The sequence below is a fragment of the Myxocyprinus asiaticus genome, chromosome 23, assembly GCF_019703515.2.
Source record: "Myxocyprinus asiaticus isolate MX2 ecotype Aquarium Trade chromosome 23, UBuf_Myxa_2, whole genome shotgun sequence".
Taxonomy (NCBI): Eukaryota; Metazoa; Chordata; class Actinopteri; order Cypriniformes; family Catostomidae; genus Myxocyprinus; species Myxocyprinus asiaticus.
In genome coordinates this window covers 32,703,852-32,718,541 of record NC_059366.1, presented here as the reverse complement: position 1 = coordinate 32,718,541, position 14,690 = coordinate 32,703,852, and the positions used below count along the sequence as shown (strand labels likewise).

General features: G+C 37.0%; 2 protein-coding genes across 2 annotated transcripts; one reads left to right on the top strand and one right to left on the bottom strand.

The window, feature by feature from the left end:
* Window positions 1-1,677: 1,677 nt before the first annotated feature.
* On the top strand, window positions 1,678-7,068 carry LOC127413995 (pleckstrin-2-like). Its single transcript, XM_051651630.1, has 9 exons — window positions 1,678-2,169; window positions 2,259-2,423; window positions 4,391-4,581; window positions 4,664-4,755; window positions 5,103-5,290; window positions 5,390-5,491; window positions 6,124-6,207; window positions 6,342-6,420; window positions 6,682-7,068. The coding sequence occupies exons 1-9, from the start codon at window positions 2,113-2,115 to the stop codon at window positions 6,807-6,809; spliced, it is 1,086 nt and encodes a 361-aa protein (XP_051507590.1). The 5' UTR covers window positions 1,678-2,112; the 3' UTR covers window positions 6,810-7,068.
* A 277-nt stretch (window positions 7,069-7,345) lies between these two features.
* Window positions 7,346-12,600, bottom strand: LOC127414006 (galectin-related protein A-like). Its single transcript, XM_051651645.1, has 4 exons — window positions 12,453-12,600; window positions 11,956-12,044; window positions 8,776-8,965; window positions 7,346-8,620 (listed from the first exon to the last, which is right to left on the bottom strand). Exons 1-4 carry the CDS (start codon window positions 12,477-12,479, stop codon window positions 8,477-8,479), a joined length of 450 nt encoding a protein of 149 aa, XP_051507605.1. The 5' UTR covers window positions 12,480-12,600; the 3' UTR covers window positions 7,346-8,476.
* Window positions 12,601-14,690: the final 2,090 nt, after the last annotated feature.

The window sequence follows — 14,690 nt, the reverse complement described above, 5'->3', positions numbered from 1 at the left end:
GGATAGTTACCCCAAAAATGAAAATTCTCTCATCATTTACTCACCCTCATACCATCCCAGATGTGTATGACTTACTTTTGCTGTACACAAATGAAGATTTTTAGAAGAATATCTCAGCGCTGTAGTCCACACAATTCAAGTGAATGGTGGCCAGAACTTTGAAGCTCCAAAAAGCACATAAAGGCAGCTTAAAATTAAGCCATACAACTCCAGTGGTTAATCCATGTCTTCAGAAGCGATATGATAGGTGTGGGTGAGAAACAGATCAATATTTAAGACCTGTAAATATACAGACAGTTTTAACCTGTTTAATGTTACAAAATTAACCACTTTTAGTCACACAGAAATTTTTATTAATACGTGATTAAACTTTGCTAAATCAAAAAAACAATTTTTTTTTTTGCAGTCTTGTCCGGTATATTATTATGGCAATTCATGTTCTCAGTTGTCAATCAAAATTCCTTAATTCACCTATCAAACTCACCTTTAATATTTATTATATTCCTCATATTATATTTTATTTTATTTTTATTTTATTTTTTTTGGATCAGACAACCACTAGTGTGTAGATTGGTCCATTTTATTGACCATTAATGGTCTGCGGTAACATACATTCACAAGCACATACACCCAATTTTTATAAGAGGGCCCCGCTCCCCTGGGCCATATGAGTAGGCAATACCATAAAGCACTTTAAAGGGCTCCACCTTGCCACAGGGCCCAGGACAACATTCGACAGCCCTGAATAGGCCGATACATTTTAATTTACCATGCAATGTGTTTCAACTGATGTGATGGTTTAAAAACAACTCACAAGGAACAGAGAACAGCAGGCTATGCTTATCTGTCTCGGTTTTGATTCTTCAGGTCCAAAATATTCAATTGCAACGAAAGAGTTCCATCTAATGGTGTACAAGAGAAGTGAAATAAAATGAATACCCGTTGTTCAGACTGAGGTTTGGTCGTCTCCCCACTCTTGCTTCACACAGTTCATGTAGGAACATTCTCAGCACATGATCCACACAGATTGTGTAAGAATGTCTCTGCTCAACTTTGTATGTCTCCATATTATTCAATAACATTCCGAACAATCAATCCGCACAGAATATTTTCAGAATAACATTCTCAAATATCAAAACTAACATTGTGATAATAACATTCTATAACATTTTTAAATAACATTGCAAACTGACATTCTGTGTAAGATTACGTACACCATTATTCTGTCTACAGAATAAAATCCTATTTTGAAAAACAGTCCACAGCCTGATCTAACAGTGAAATTAGAAAGAGATTGACTTTTCTTTAGAAAAGAAATCGGTATACGCTGACCGAAATTTAAAAAAATCTACCCCCAGGTGGCTGTAGACAAAGCAGTGATTGCTGTTGTAAATGCTGAGAAATTATTTATTTTTATGTATGTATCTGATACATGATAAAAAAGTAAATGCTGAGAAAAATGTAGGCTATTGATTGTTTTGGTAATAAATTATGACTTTCATTAATAGGCCTAACAAATATTATGCTTAACAATGATGTTGTTTTTATTGTTATATTTTTTATTGTTATTGTGTGTTTTTACCAGGTGTGCCATATTTGTACATGACTGTCAAAGGTATGGATTTATTATTTTTTTATTATTATTATTTCGAATTCTAAACTGCCATAGCAACAAACATCCGGTCATGTTACTGATGATTCTCACATGAAGCGGATGGATCAATGACTCAGTTTAGACTGCGTCTTGGATGACTCATGAAAATAGAAGAACTTCCGAACTGTGTACAGCAGCCACATTGATAGGTCAAATTTAAAAGTAGCCTATCATTTCATTTTTAACTCTATCTGACATCCATAAGACTTTACAACTTATTCGTTACGTCTTTATCTCATTTCCCCTTAAACCAAGCCCTCCAGGCAAACTTTTCTTGTTCAGTGCTGATTGCGCGTGTTTCCATTATGCACACCCGGGGGCGCAATACCGCGTGGGATGTGTATTGCACAGTGAGTGACGCAAATTCCAAGGAATTCCACAGGCAGCTATGAAACACCTGGAGCGCTTACCTACTCACAGTGATTTTTACACTATACAGTTGGACAAGTGAAGTTAATATGGGCACAGGATCAGAAGATAAATCCGTCCTTAAAGAAGGGTTTTTGGTGAAAAGGGTAAGAGAATTGTTTTCTCCATACATCCATTTTTGTCAAATTAATTTCTAATCAAATGCAATTGGACATATAATATGTGTTTATTTTAGGGTCATGTGGTCCATAACTGGAGAGTGCGTTGGTTTGTGCTTAAACTGGACAGACTTCTGTATTATAAATATGAGAGTGGCAAACGGAATTCATGCCATCGAGGGACTATACTGCTAAATAACTGCATAATCACCTGTCCTTACCTGGAGTACGAGAACAGACCGGTAAGTTAGAACAGTCAATGATGTAGGCTAATATGTAATGTTACAATTTTTAACAATAAATAAAGAAATACATACATAAATAATCCACACAACACTTTGTCAACTAGGCCTGTATTATTATGTATATGCTGTGGCTTCTTCATAAATGATCAGACAGTGTTAGTTTTGTTATGGTTCTGTTATGTATTCCTCACATTAAGCGGCTTAGTGTGCTGGGATCACAAGGTGCCCTCGGAAGTCTACGCTAAATTGTTATACCTATTCAGAAGCTATTGATGCTACTGATCAACACTATTATTTCATCTCAAGACACAAACATTGAAAAGTGGTATGAGTAAATGTGATGTGTGTCTTGATTGGTGCTTCTACATATACATCAACTCTCTATTCCTCCACCCTCACTATCAGTGGTTTTGTTCAGATAACCCTGAACACATTTACTGGGAGTGTCTCTGTGTGTGCTTTAAATGTTCACAGCCTTGTGTTGTAGAAGTTCCTAACAGGTTTTGTCTTTGTTGAATAAACCCTTCATTATTATATTTTGTAGCACTCACGTGCACTAGCATGTCAGGAACACAACTTTTGTGTCCTCCAGTACAGCTTTGGAGATGTTTTTTTATATGCCATGTTGTGTAACAGCTGCAATCAAATCCAATTTAGGGTAATGCCTTATTCTGTGGCATGGTAGTGAATGCTTAAAGTCATTGTGATGCTAAAGACTGCTGCACTTCACTGCACAAACAGACAGTTTGTTCAGGGCTGTGCTTGCTTGTAATTAAATACATTTTCCAGGTTCAATACAGTTGCTTAATCAACAACATTTGTGGCATAATGTTGTAAAATAGTTTTAACTCGTTCTTCTTAAAAAAAAAAAAAAAAAAAAAAAAAAAGGTAGTCAAGGTTACACTGAGGCATTTACAATGGAAGTGAATGGGACCAATTTTTGGAGGGTTTAAATGTAGAAATGCAAAGATTATAATTTTGTAAAAGCACTTAAATTCTTCTGTTAAAAGAAGTTAGGGTTTATAGCATTATGTCGTCATGGCAACAAAGTTGTAAAATTGGATGTAAATGTACACAGAAAAGGTTAGTAAGTGATTTTATCATTCACTATCACTTCCATTCCCCTCATTCACTTCCATTGTAAGTGCCTCACTGTAACCCAGACTTTTGCTTTTTTTTTTTTTTTACAGAAAGGGAGGGATAAGTCGACATCAATTTTTGTGGTTATCAACATTATGCCACAAATGTTGTCATACTGGCATATTGAGAATTGACTTGATTGTGAAAAGTGATCTCTTTATGACAGGTGATTTGAGGGGAGGGGTAAAAAATAAGAAAACTTGGTGAAATTCAGCCGAAAAGGAAAATTATTTTAGAGGCAGAGCAAAATATTACACTTGAATGAAAGTTTACAAAGAAAAACTTTTTTTCTGTGGAATAATGTGCACCCATGAATAGTTTACAATAAGACCCAGGGGCATTTATTAAAGGGTTAGTTCACCCTAAAATGAAAATTCTCTCATCATTTTCTAATGCTCATGCCGTCCCAGGTATGTATGAGTTTCTTTCTTCAGCAAAACATATTTGAAGGAAAAAGTGAAAAATATCTCAGCTCAGTAGGTCCTTAAAATGCAAGTGAACTGTGATCTGACTTTTGAAGCTCCAAAAAGAACAGACAGTCAGCATAAACGTCATCCATAAGACTCCAATGGTTAAATTAATTTCTTCTAAAGCGATACAATTGCTTTTGGTATGAAAAAGATCAATATTTAAGTACTTTTAAACTAGAAACCATCACTTCTGGTCAGCAGCAGTATGCGCATGTGATGTAATCACGTTGGATTGATGAGAGATAAATGATGAGAGAATTAATGAACTATCCATTTAAGAAAGTAGTGACAATTTGGATTTCATGTTGACTTTAAGGCAGTTGTCTTAGTAATTGCATGTTTTACATCATGCAGCTGGTGCTGAAGTTGCAGACCACCACTTCAGAGGAGCACTTCCTTGAGGCTTGCATGAGGGAAGAGCGTGATGAATGGGCTACAGCGATTGGTGCAGCAGTACAGAAACTCAACACGAATGATGCACAGACCCCGTCACCACCACAAGATAAAAGTCCCACATCCCTCCAGCTTCACAATGTCAACCTCAGGTGACTGTGTACAAAGTTTATCAGTACATGTGTGTAAGTGTTTTCGATATTGTCATATCTAAAGATTTGTGTCTGTTTACAGTCAGGTGGTGGACTCCATGTATGATGTGCATGCTGGTATTCGGCTGTGCAGTCATGTTGAGCAAGGCAGCTCTTACACCAACTGTTTCTCAGGTCAGACTCTCATGCACTGATCCCATGCAAGAACCCATTTTCATGTTACATTCAGTAATGATGCATGACAAAATGTTCCTTAAAAATTAAGTGTGTAATTTCTGTGCCTCTAGTGGCACCAAACAAAACTGCAAAAATAATGCCTGTTTTCAGTCAAGTTTCAAACACTCCCTCCTCCCCCAAACTTATGCCTTTAATTGAGCCAATGTAGTTATGAGGCACTCATAAGCAGTTTGCAATTCCATTTGGTGCCACTAATAGTGCATACTTTACATACTGCACCTATAAGTTTACTTTAATGTATGGTGATGGACACCTAATGTATACTTATGTTTGTGTGTGTGCAGGCTCAACAGTGGTGGATTGGCTGGTTTTTAATAAGCTGGCTCTGACCCGTGTGGATGCGGTAACATTAGCATCCACGCTTCTTGACGAGGGCTCCTTGCGGCCCATTGGTATTAGGAGCGCTGATGCTCTCCGGAACGCTGCTCTTGGAGAGCAGTTCCTTGATGACTCCACTGCACTCTACAGCTTTGTAAGTACTAAGTTCTCTCCTCTTTTCTGTTTGCATTGATTTCATACCCTTTTCCAATCCTATCCTAATGGAACTGAATGAAAGTGACTTCTCCATCAGTCTCAGAGCTTCCACAAGCGAGGTAGTGTGAAAGCAGAGAAGTCTCTGTCTGCGGTGGAGCTCAGTGGAAAAGTGGTGAAGAGAGGATACCTGCTCAAACAGGTGAGCACTCCATTATAATCAAAATAGTTTTTTCAGTCTGTGGTATAGTATTGCAGTATAACAACATTAACAGATAAAATTGATACTCTGTATAGCCTAAAGAATGTTTGTATGTTCAAATTAATGGGTTTGACTGTTTCAGCTTACACCCATTAGTAGCGGGCACATAAAATCAAGCGTACAGTCATGTAGTCTCCTTAGACAAGCATTGTTTGGTAGAATGGGGCAAACAGGACCTTTTCTGTTCCAGCATGCCCCTTGTGCACAAAGTGAGGTCCATAAAGAAAAGGTGCCTGACCTCAACTTCTGTGACTGATGCTCTTGTGTCTAAATGGGAGCAAATCCATCCATCTGGAGCCATGTTCCAACATCTAGTGAAAAATCTTCCTAGAAGAGTGGAAGCTGTTATAACAGCAAAGGGAGAACAAACTTCCTATGCCTATGTTAATAGAAAAAAAAAAAGTTCAATAAGCATAAATAGGTGTGGTGTTCAGGTTTCCACATACTTTTGGCCATGTAGTGTAACAGATTTTAGATTTGTTTTGTACAACAGGAAGGTAGAGAACCAGAGGGCTGGACTGAAATGGGTTTTTCTGTAATGTCACATGTCTATATGTGTATTTGTGTGTCAGGGACACAAGGTGAAGAATTGGAAGGTGAGACTGTTTGTACTGAGGGTGGAGCCTGGCTTCCTGCACTACTACGACCCCAGCAAGGTGAGAGTGCTTGCATAGTACAGGCAATTACATACCTGTCACTAATCAAGTGGTTCTACAGATTGTGTAAGCGATGTCAAGGCTAAAAGTAAAGTTTGTGTTTGTGCTAACTTGTCTACTTTCGCCCTTCTCAGGATGACATCACTCCAGTTGGCGGGATATCTCTTCGTGGCTGTCTGGTGTCTGCCCTGGATGATAACGGCACTCCGCCAGGTAAGTCAGACTTGCCTCACGCCTCTCCTTCGAAGGTCTCTGAGGTGTGATTATTACTACCTGTGTGTCTGTTTATGGTGGGTCAGTTAGCAGAGTTCCCAGACCAACAAATATTTACACAGTAATTACAGATACTAATCAGAATTTACCAATGACAGAAAATGCTAAACAATGATTCAGGCCCTGTTGTCATGGTAGCAGTGTAATGTTTACAGGTCCTCTGTAAATAGAAGCTAATGGTCACTTTCTTGTAATCCTCAGGTGTTAAAGGTAAAGTGCAGGGGAACCTCTTTAAAATCATCACTCAGGCGGATACGCACTATTACATCCAGGCCCCAACACATAAGGAGAGCATGGACTGGATCAAAGCTATTAGACAAGTGACTTAAAAGAAAGATGAATTATTTCGGCACTGCATTCAGAAATCTTGTGATGTGTTATTAATTGCATGAAGATGAAGCCTTAACCTAGTCATCAAAGACATGTTCGTGTAGAATACCATTTTAAAACGAGACCAGGCTTTAGTGGAAATGTTCAGTTTATACATTCTGTGAATGTAACTGTGAAAGAGCTAATGTTAATCAGTGTATGCTTTCAGTGTTTGGATCGAAATGTTGTTCTTTTGTTATGTTAAATTGTGTACAATAAAGGTTTAATTTAAATAATTGTTATTGAAATATGTCTCTGATGGGCATGTCTGCAGTTTTGTAAAAGACCATGTTTTTACCTGTCTCTCTTTTGTCTGCCAGGTAATGAGTTAATAGAACTGACTTCATATTGCACAAGTCTGTTGGTTTGTTGCTATGGTTCAAAACACACTACATCTTTCTCTCATACATGCCCAAACACACACTCTCTTTCTCTCTCTCACACACACACACATTAAAAAACAACAACTCAAATCAGATCTTTAAGAAAGGTTAAGAAAAGTTTACTGTTTACATATTGCGATTATTAATTGTAAACATTTCCATGAATAAGTTATTTAATACATGCTAAATTTGCAACATTGCACTGTAAATTGACAGCACCATCACAGAGCACAAGGCTTCAGACTTTGAGTCAAACCAATACAATTGCATTTTAAAGTGAACATTCAGGAGACAATGCTTAGGTTTTTAATGCAATGGCACAGAAGGCAACAAAATTTCTCTGGTTATCCATCAAACTGCTCTGCAGTACATTCAAAGGAACAAAATAAAGATCGAAAATTACTCTCTTGAGATTCAGAGTTATTCAATTCGAATGACTGAACTAATTGTTCAATCATTTTGAACTAATTAATTGAACAAATTAAAACCTTAGTTATGTAAATGTAAATCTAAGACAGCTACAAATATACCATGTTATTACAAATTAATTTGTACTACAACTGTTACCACTACCAACACACCCTCTATTGTATAAGTGCATCTACAGGAACAAATGAAGGCACTTTTGTTGTTGTATCAAAGAGCCAATTTAACTAACCATATCTAATCACAAAGCGAACAAAAACATTTAGGGAGTAACCGTATAAAGGTATAAGAGTAAGATATCTAGTTGGGCCTCAGTCTGAAAATTATGACATAAACACTTCTTCTGATGAACAACAAAATATAACATTGTGCTGAGAAAACTCATTCAGGTTGATTCACTCATAAACATAAAATGCATTATCTGTCTCAACCCAGTGAGTTCTAAGTTTATGAAAATCCATTTTAAATTGAAAAGTGAATTTTATGCTTTCTGGATTGGGTTTAAAGTTGGTTGTACATGAGGTAACACGGCTCCATTGGAGATTCCCTCCAACAACTTTTTCTAAGCATTCACTAAAGAGCCCAGTGTTTCAGTATTTGTAATCTTTTCCACTGCAAATGACAATCACTGGATAAATTGAAAAAGGCCACTTAGCCTACCAAAACAAATCCAAAACCAACTGAAAAGGAGTTCTAGAAGTTTCAAATCAACTGTGGGAGTTCTGGACTTGTGTACAGTAGGCTTAGGATTCTAAAACCTAAGCTGAGTTGGTTCTATGAATAGTCTGTGTCATCATGGCAGGCAAATTCCATGTTGCTCAAGCCACTTTGGTGAGCTGTAGATCTCCATAGACTCTAAGAGCAGTGAGAGAGGCTAGCTGAGTCAGTCTGTGGGTAAAACCACACAAAGGCTGCCCATCCACCAGAATACGGAACTGCTGGTGTTCACATACAATCTCCATCTGAGAAAGAGAATTTAAAAAGGAAACAAATAAGCTGAAGAAAATTTAATGAATTCTATATGAACTACCCATAGCATTGTAGGTGTGACATGACCAAATATTGATCAAGATGTGATCAATCCTACCAAATGCACAGACACACACACATCGTCTACCTTAAAGGGCTCTCCTGGAGCAAAGGGGAAAAAAGAGAGGGCGGTCTCTGAAGCACCCCACTGCCCTGACAGACGAGCATTACGAAGCACAGCCTTTTCTGGAAAGTTCACCTTCAGCTCCAGCCCCACATCACCCTCCATTTCCTCATCCACTTCTCCTTTAGACTGGCACGACACTAACACCACCATACTAGAGACAGGCAGACAAAAAGAGAGAGAGAGACAGAGATTTGTGTTTTTTGATTAACAGAATTTTATGTATTTTTAACAGAGCAAATTGACTAAGTCAACAGAGCACAACAGTGTCTGTCCAGTTTTTCAGACGTCTTCTCCAGAATTATTTTTCTCATTCATTTTTGTTTTCATAGGGATTTCATGAAATACTTCATAAAGAGTACCAAACCATGAACCAATTCAACCAGCTCTGAGGTGAATCACAACATTACAAACTTTGATATGAAATAAAAGTAAAATCATACAAAAAGACAGATGTGTACTTAACTTCTGTTATGAGGGAATGAACTACAGTCCTATGAAACATTGCAAATGATGCAATCGAATTAAAAACAAAAGAAAAATATAAAACTATTGTTTTGACGTTGCAGATCATAAGTACTGTATAGAAACAATTTATTTTCATTTTATTGCAAAATATTCAGATACAGTATATGCAAATATATACTGTAAGTAGTTTGAGAGTATATAGGGAGACCGACTCATTCATAGTGTGTCATGGAAGTGGTTGGTTGCTGCCGGGCTCATTTGGCATACTTTGTTTGCCATGATTCTCTGACTGGTGGATTGTTTCCATTCAGGATCTTGGGCAGTGAAGTTGTTCACCAGGAATTCCACAATTTTTTACTATCAGTTCCTTTTTTAATCTCAGTATCCACTTTCACATTCTTCTTCTTTTGATTTTGGTGAGTCACATTCGTCGTGCATATCGCCACCAACTGGACAGGGAGGAGAATTTATATTAAAAAAGGACTTAAATATTGATCTGCTTCTCACCCACACCTGTCATATCGATTCAGAAGACATGGATTTAACCACTGGAGTCTTGGATTACTTTTATGATGCCTTTATGTGCTTTTGGAGCTTCAAAGTTTTGGTATCCATTCATTTGCATTGTGAGGACCTACAGAGCAGAGATATTCTTCTAAAAATCTTCGTTTGAGTTCAGTAGAAGAAAGAAAGTCATACACATCTGGGATGGCATGAGGCAGTGCTTGAAGTGGGCGGGTACTCACCTGTATGAAGTACCTGCACTTCTCTAATTTCAGAGTATCAACAGAGTACTGGCAGTTTTTCTTGAGCACCACCACTTCTCAGAGTCTCCCGGTACGATGTAATTTCTTTATTTAATGTAATATAATTAATGATTTGATGTGGCCCGCCAATTTATCTGAACTTCTGATGGATTTTGATAACATCCATGCGCTCTCTGTGCAAAACTCAGCATTGAGTTTGACAACACTCAGCGGGACGTGCAATAGCATCAGCGGTCATCAGAAAAGATCCGTGGTCCAGTTCCGAATCGAAGCGCGTGTGTTTAAACTTGTCTGGGTTTAGTTCAGTTACACTGCTCTTTAAAACATGAACCAGCAATTTTTAGGTGAGCACATTTTATCGCATCTTATTCAATCAAATGTATTTATGCAAACTGCTTAGCAGGTGCGGTCAAAACTACAGACTTAAAAAATACTTCACAGCTGTTACAAAAGTGATGTCAGCTGTTATGCACAACCTTTTTCAACAAAAGATAAATCGATAATGAAAAATGAACCTTTAAATGAAATACTGTACACATAAACGTTTACTTTTATTCTCCATTCTTCAAGTGATAAAAAGTGTGTCTCATCTGTTCAGGGTCAGTCGTGCTCGTTAAAAGTAATAACGTGAAACAAACCTGCATATATCCTGATTGTGTTTGGTTCCATAATCAGACTTGTGTCAGAATTATCAATCCTGAACATCATCAAATCAGTTTGTTCTCCATTTACCAATGATTATCTGCACAAATATCTGTCTCCTGCACAAATTCACCATATTCAAAAAGTAGAATAGGCATTGCATTTTTTTATTGGGTTAATATTGTCAAATATACAGACTTTAGCAGATCTAAATGTACTTCCTTTCTTTCATAAAAAATAACCCTACATTGTATGCTTTTATTTTCAAAGTAAATCGAAACATTTTGGTTATTTGATGAGTATGAGTTCAGATTTCTTTAGCTAGATCTTATAAAGGAATTTATGGCCAGGCCTTAAAAATATTAATTAAATACCCCTATTTTAATGTGAAAAAACACACATTATTAACAGTGTTTTTTTCTTCTTCACATGTTTGTTACAATAAGTGTTAGGTAAGAAAAATATGGAAAAATGTTTGGCCCCAATGAGTTTTCATCTGGATAATCTAGCCCCCGAAGAATGTAGTTGAAGAGCCCCCCTGCCGTATAGTAATCCACAAATGTATTTATTTATTTTTAAATAAACATATTTTGTGAACAATTGCAGTCTCCGAATATCATTTACCAAAAAATACATAAATAAAAAATCTAATTTAATACTAACATGGAGAGTACCTGCACTTTTTTCTTCCACTTTAGGAAGAAAACTGGCATGATGGGGGGTTACCTCCCCTCCATACCCCCTGGAATCTAGGCCCCTGCCAGCTGCTATTATAAATTAGAAAACGAAAACTTGCTAGTGATCTTTTGGGCATTGTTTTTTGTCTTTACACCTTTGCCAAATATGGCCAGAACTGTCCTCTCTTTCAGTGATCTGGCCGGATAAGCCTTCATGGGAATTGACCCTTTCCCACGCTGGCAAAATAGAAGTGGATTGCACCAGCTGGAAAACCACATACTTTTTTCCTGTGAGCATAAACGTTGTTGTTCAATGCTTTTTTGTTTTGTTTTTTACTTGGATTGTTTGATGCAGATCAAATTAGTTATTTATTCTCTGTTGGCACCCATGTTTTCTTCTCGCCCCGTGTAAACTGGAGACGTTAAAACGGTTTAATCCCCGATACAACCGTCTCATTGTTTTACCGTACAGAAGGCGCGTCTGCGGTCTCATCATCAATGAATAGAGTCATTCTGAATGCGCGGATGTGACAGTAGATAAATGTACGCGAGTGTTGGCGAAGGCACAGACAGATGTGTCTGATACGAACCTTTTCGGCTGCTTGTGAACAATACCCATCACTATCAGCCTCATGGTCGGCCGTAAACCCCCTTTGATCTCCCCGACATAGTCTTCCTCCTGCAGGAATAACAATATTTCATTCAAATGTCTGCTGCTGTACAGCCTAAACAAATGTATCAGTTATATCAATGGACTAATTTAAAAATCATCAAGAAATCCCAAACCCTGCTAGAAACATTGCTGCGTGTCTAGAAAAGAAATAGCCCAAAGGTCCAACTAGAATGGCTGGGCTGAGCATAAAACCTCCATCCTTTGCTTATAGTTTACTGCCTGGATTACTGAATTGTAATGCAGTTAAATATGCAAATTACTCTTCTATAAATTATTCTTATGAGTTATTATTGTAGCAGTTATATATAGAACATACTGAGACATGCATTTGCCCAGTGCGTAAGCCACTGTTTCTAATTCAATCAGTCTCAGTGTAACTGATAAACTCCAAAAAATCATCGTCATCACACTTACATTTCGGATGCTCCCCTTATCTGTCATGCTGTCTTCTGTTGCAGTGGGTTTAGTTAAGTCTAGCAGGTGTTGCGTTTGAAGCGCGAGGACAATAGCTGTCACGTACGGGATTGATCATCACAGTGCGCGAGACCAGTGTTGAAAGTGAGAACCCCGCCTCGCGCCTTCGCGTTTCCATAGAGACCGTCTCATGCAGAGCAATGATGCTGATAAAATACAGTAGCAACCTGACAATAGTTTAAAAAAAAATAAAAAATAAAAATTGTCAATAGCTGATTTACTGTATATATTCAGCTCTCTCTCTCTCTCTCATATATATATATATATATATATATATATATATATATATATATATATATATATATATATGTATAACAGTATATCACTGTTTTATGGTTTTGTGACCTCATTTGATACGAATTTCTAATAATTTGTAATAGTGAGTGCCACTGGTGTCAAATTAAACTGGAACCGAGTCTTATTATTCCAGAAATATGCAAATTATTTTAAACCAGGTAAACTTCTATTTTACCTATTTGACACTGTTCTGAGTTTGAATAATCCTACATAACTACACTTACTCTCATTTATTAAAGGTGTAATTTACTTTCACTTGAGAATATGATCATTATAATGGTGGAATCACAAACAAGGGCACCATACTCAAGAGACATAATGAGCTCCCAACATGTGCATTGTCTCACATTCTCATCTAACCAGTTCAGCACTCAGTGCCATGTTTTACCACCCAGTGAGTTTCCATGGTTTATAAACAAAATTACTGATCACATTTCCCTGTGTCATTCTCACTACTACTGCTGGTAGTAATGGATTACATGTAATCTGGATTAGGTAATCAGATTACAAAAAACAAGGCCTACTTGTATTAAAATTAAATTGCATTTTTAAATACCTATAATCGGATTAGTTACTATTTATAGATTACATGATTATATTTATCAGGAAAAAGCAGTAAATTGTTTATTATTTACTGATCCTTTTTCATTTAAAGCAGTCTATAGCTGATATACCTTTGATAAATCTTCAAAATTTTTTGAATGGAGGGTGTGGGGAGTTGGAATTTCACATACAGACCTAGCTGAGACTAGCCACCAGCCATAATTATTACACTGAAGACTGAGCGATAAGCCACACATAAATGCAGAACCGGGGGCCTCATCTTTGGCGCCCTCCCAGCAGGTGGCGCCTAGTACCGCCTAGTTTGCCTATGCTTAGAGATGGCCCTGGCTATAACTTTTGAGACTATTTTTTTTTAGGTTGGTTCACTAATCATAACTGTTCTGGGCTGGATTTCCCAAAAGCATCACAAGAATAAGTAGATCATACAAACCATTGGCACCAATTGACTCTTCGATTACCTTAAGCTTGGGAAACGCAGCCCTGATCTGTTAGCCTACCACACATTGATGCCGTTTGTAATTATAAAATTACTGGAGTAAGAATATCTTAAGTGTTTTATTTCATTCAAAATGAGACAAATAGCAAGTAAAAAACACACACAAAAAAGCATACACATTCTCATATTTTGGTCCATTAAATCAGTTTTTTACTTTATGTTTAAGCAGTATGGCAAAATGGTACAAGGTTATAGGTCAGAAGTAATCCAAAAGTAATCAGATTATATTACTTTAAAATGTAATCCAATAGATTATGTTACTGAACTTTAGTCATGTGATTTGTAATCAGTACCAGATTAGCCTACAATTCAGAAGTAATCTACCCAGCACTGCTCTCACTCTTTCACACACAAGAACAGCAAACAGTTTGTATGCATGCAAGTCTCTTAATGCTAACATAATTGTGGCATCAGTCTAATACAAATACACATATTTTAATATCCATGACATGCCAGTTAACAATTACACTTTGCAGTTAACAGTAACTGGACAATTTTTAGATAATTATTTTATATAATAACAAGATCGTTTTCACAATGGAGGGAGGTATTATTTGTCTATGGAACACGGGGTTTGGTCGTATCTATTAAACACTGAAAAAAGCGGTAGCCAACCTCAGTTGTTACCACTGGGTTCTATTTCTGTTTGATCTAAACTAAAAATTACTTTCGTTGGTGTAACCATATTTATCTTGTCGATTCTGTCAACAGTTTAACTATAAATCGATACTTGACAACATGCCACAGAAGTTGGAGCATATTTGGCGCCATCATATAATAACGGGTTTCTATGGTGAATCCTACTATGCCCTGTATTGAAA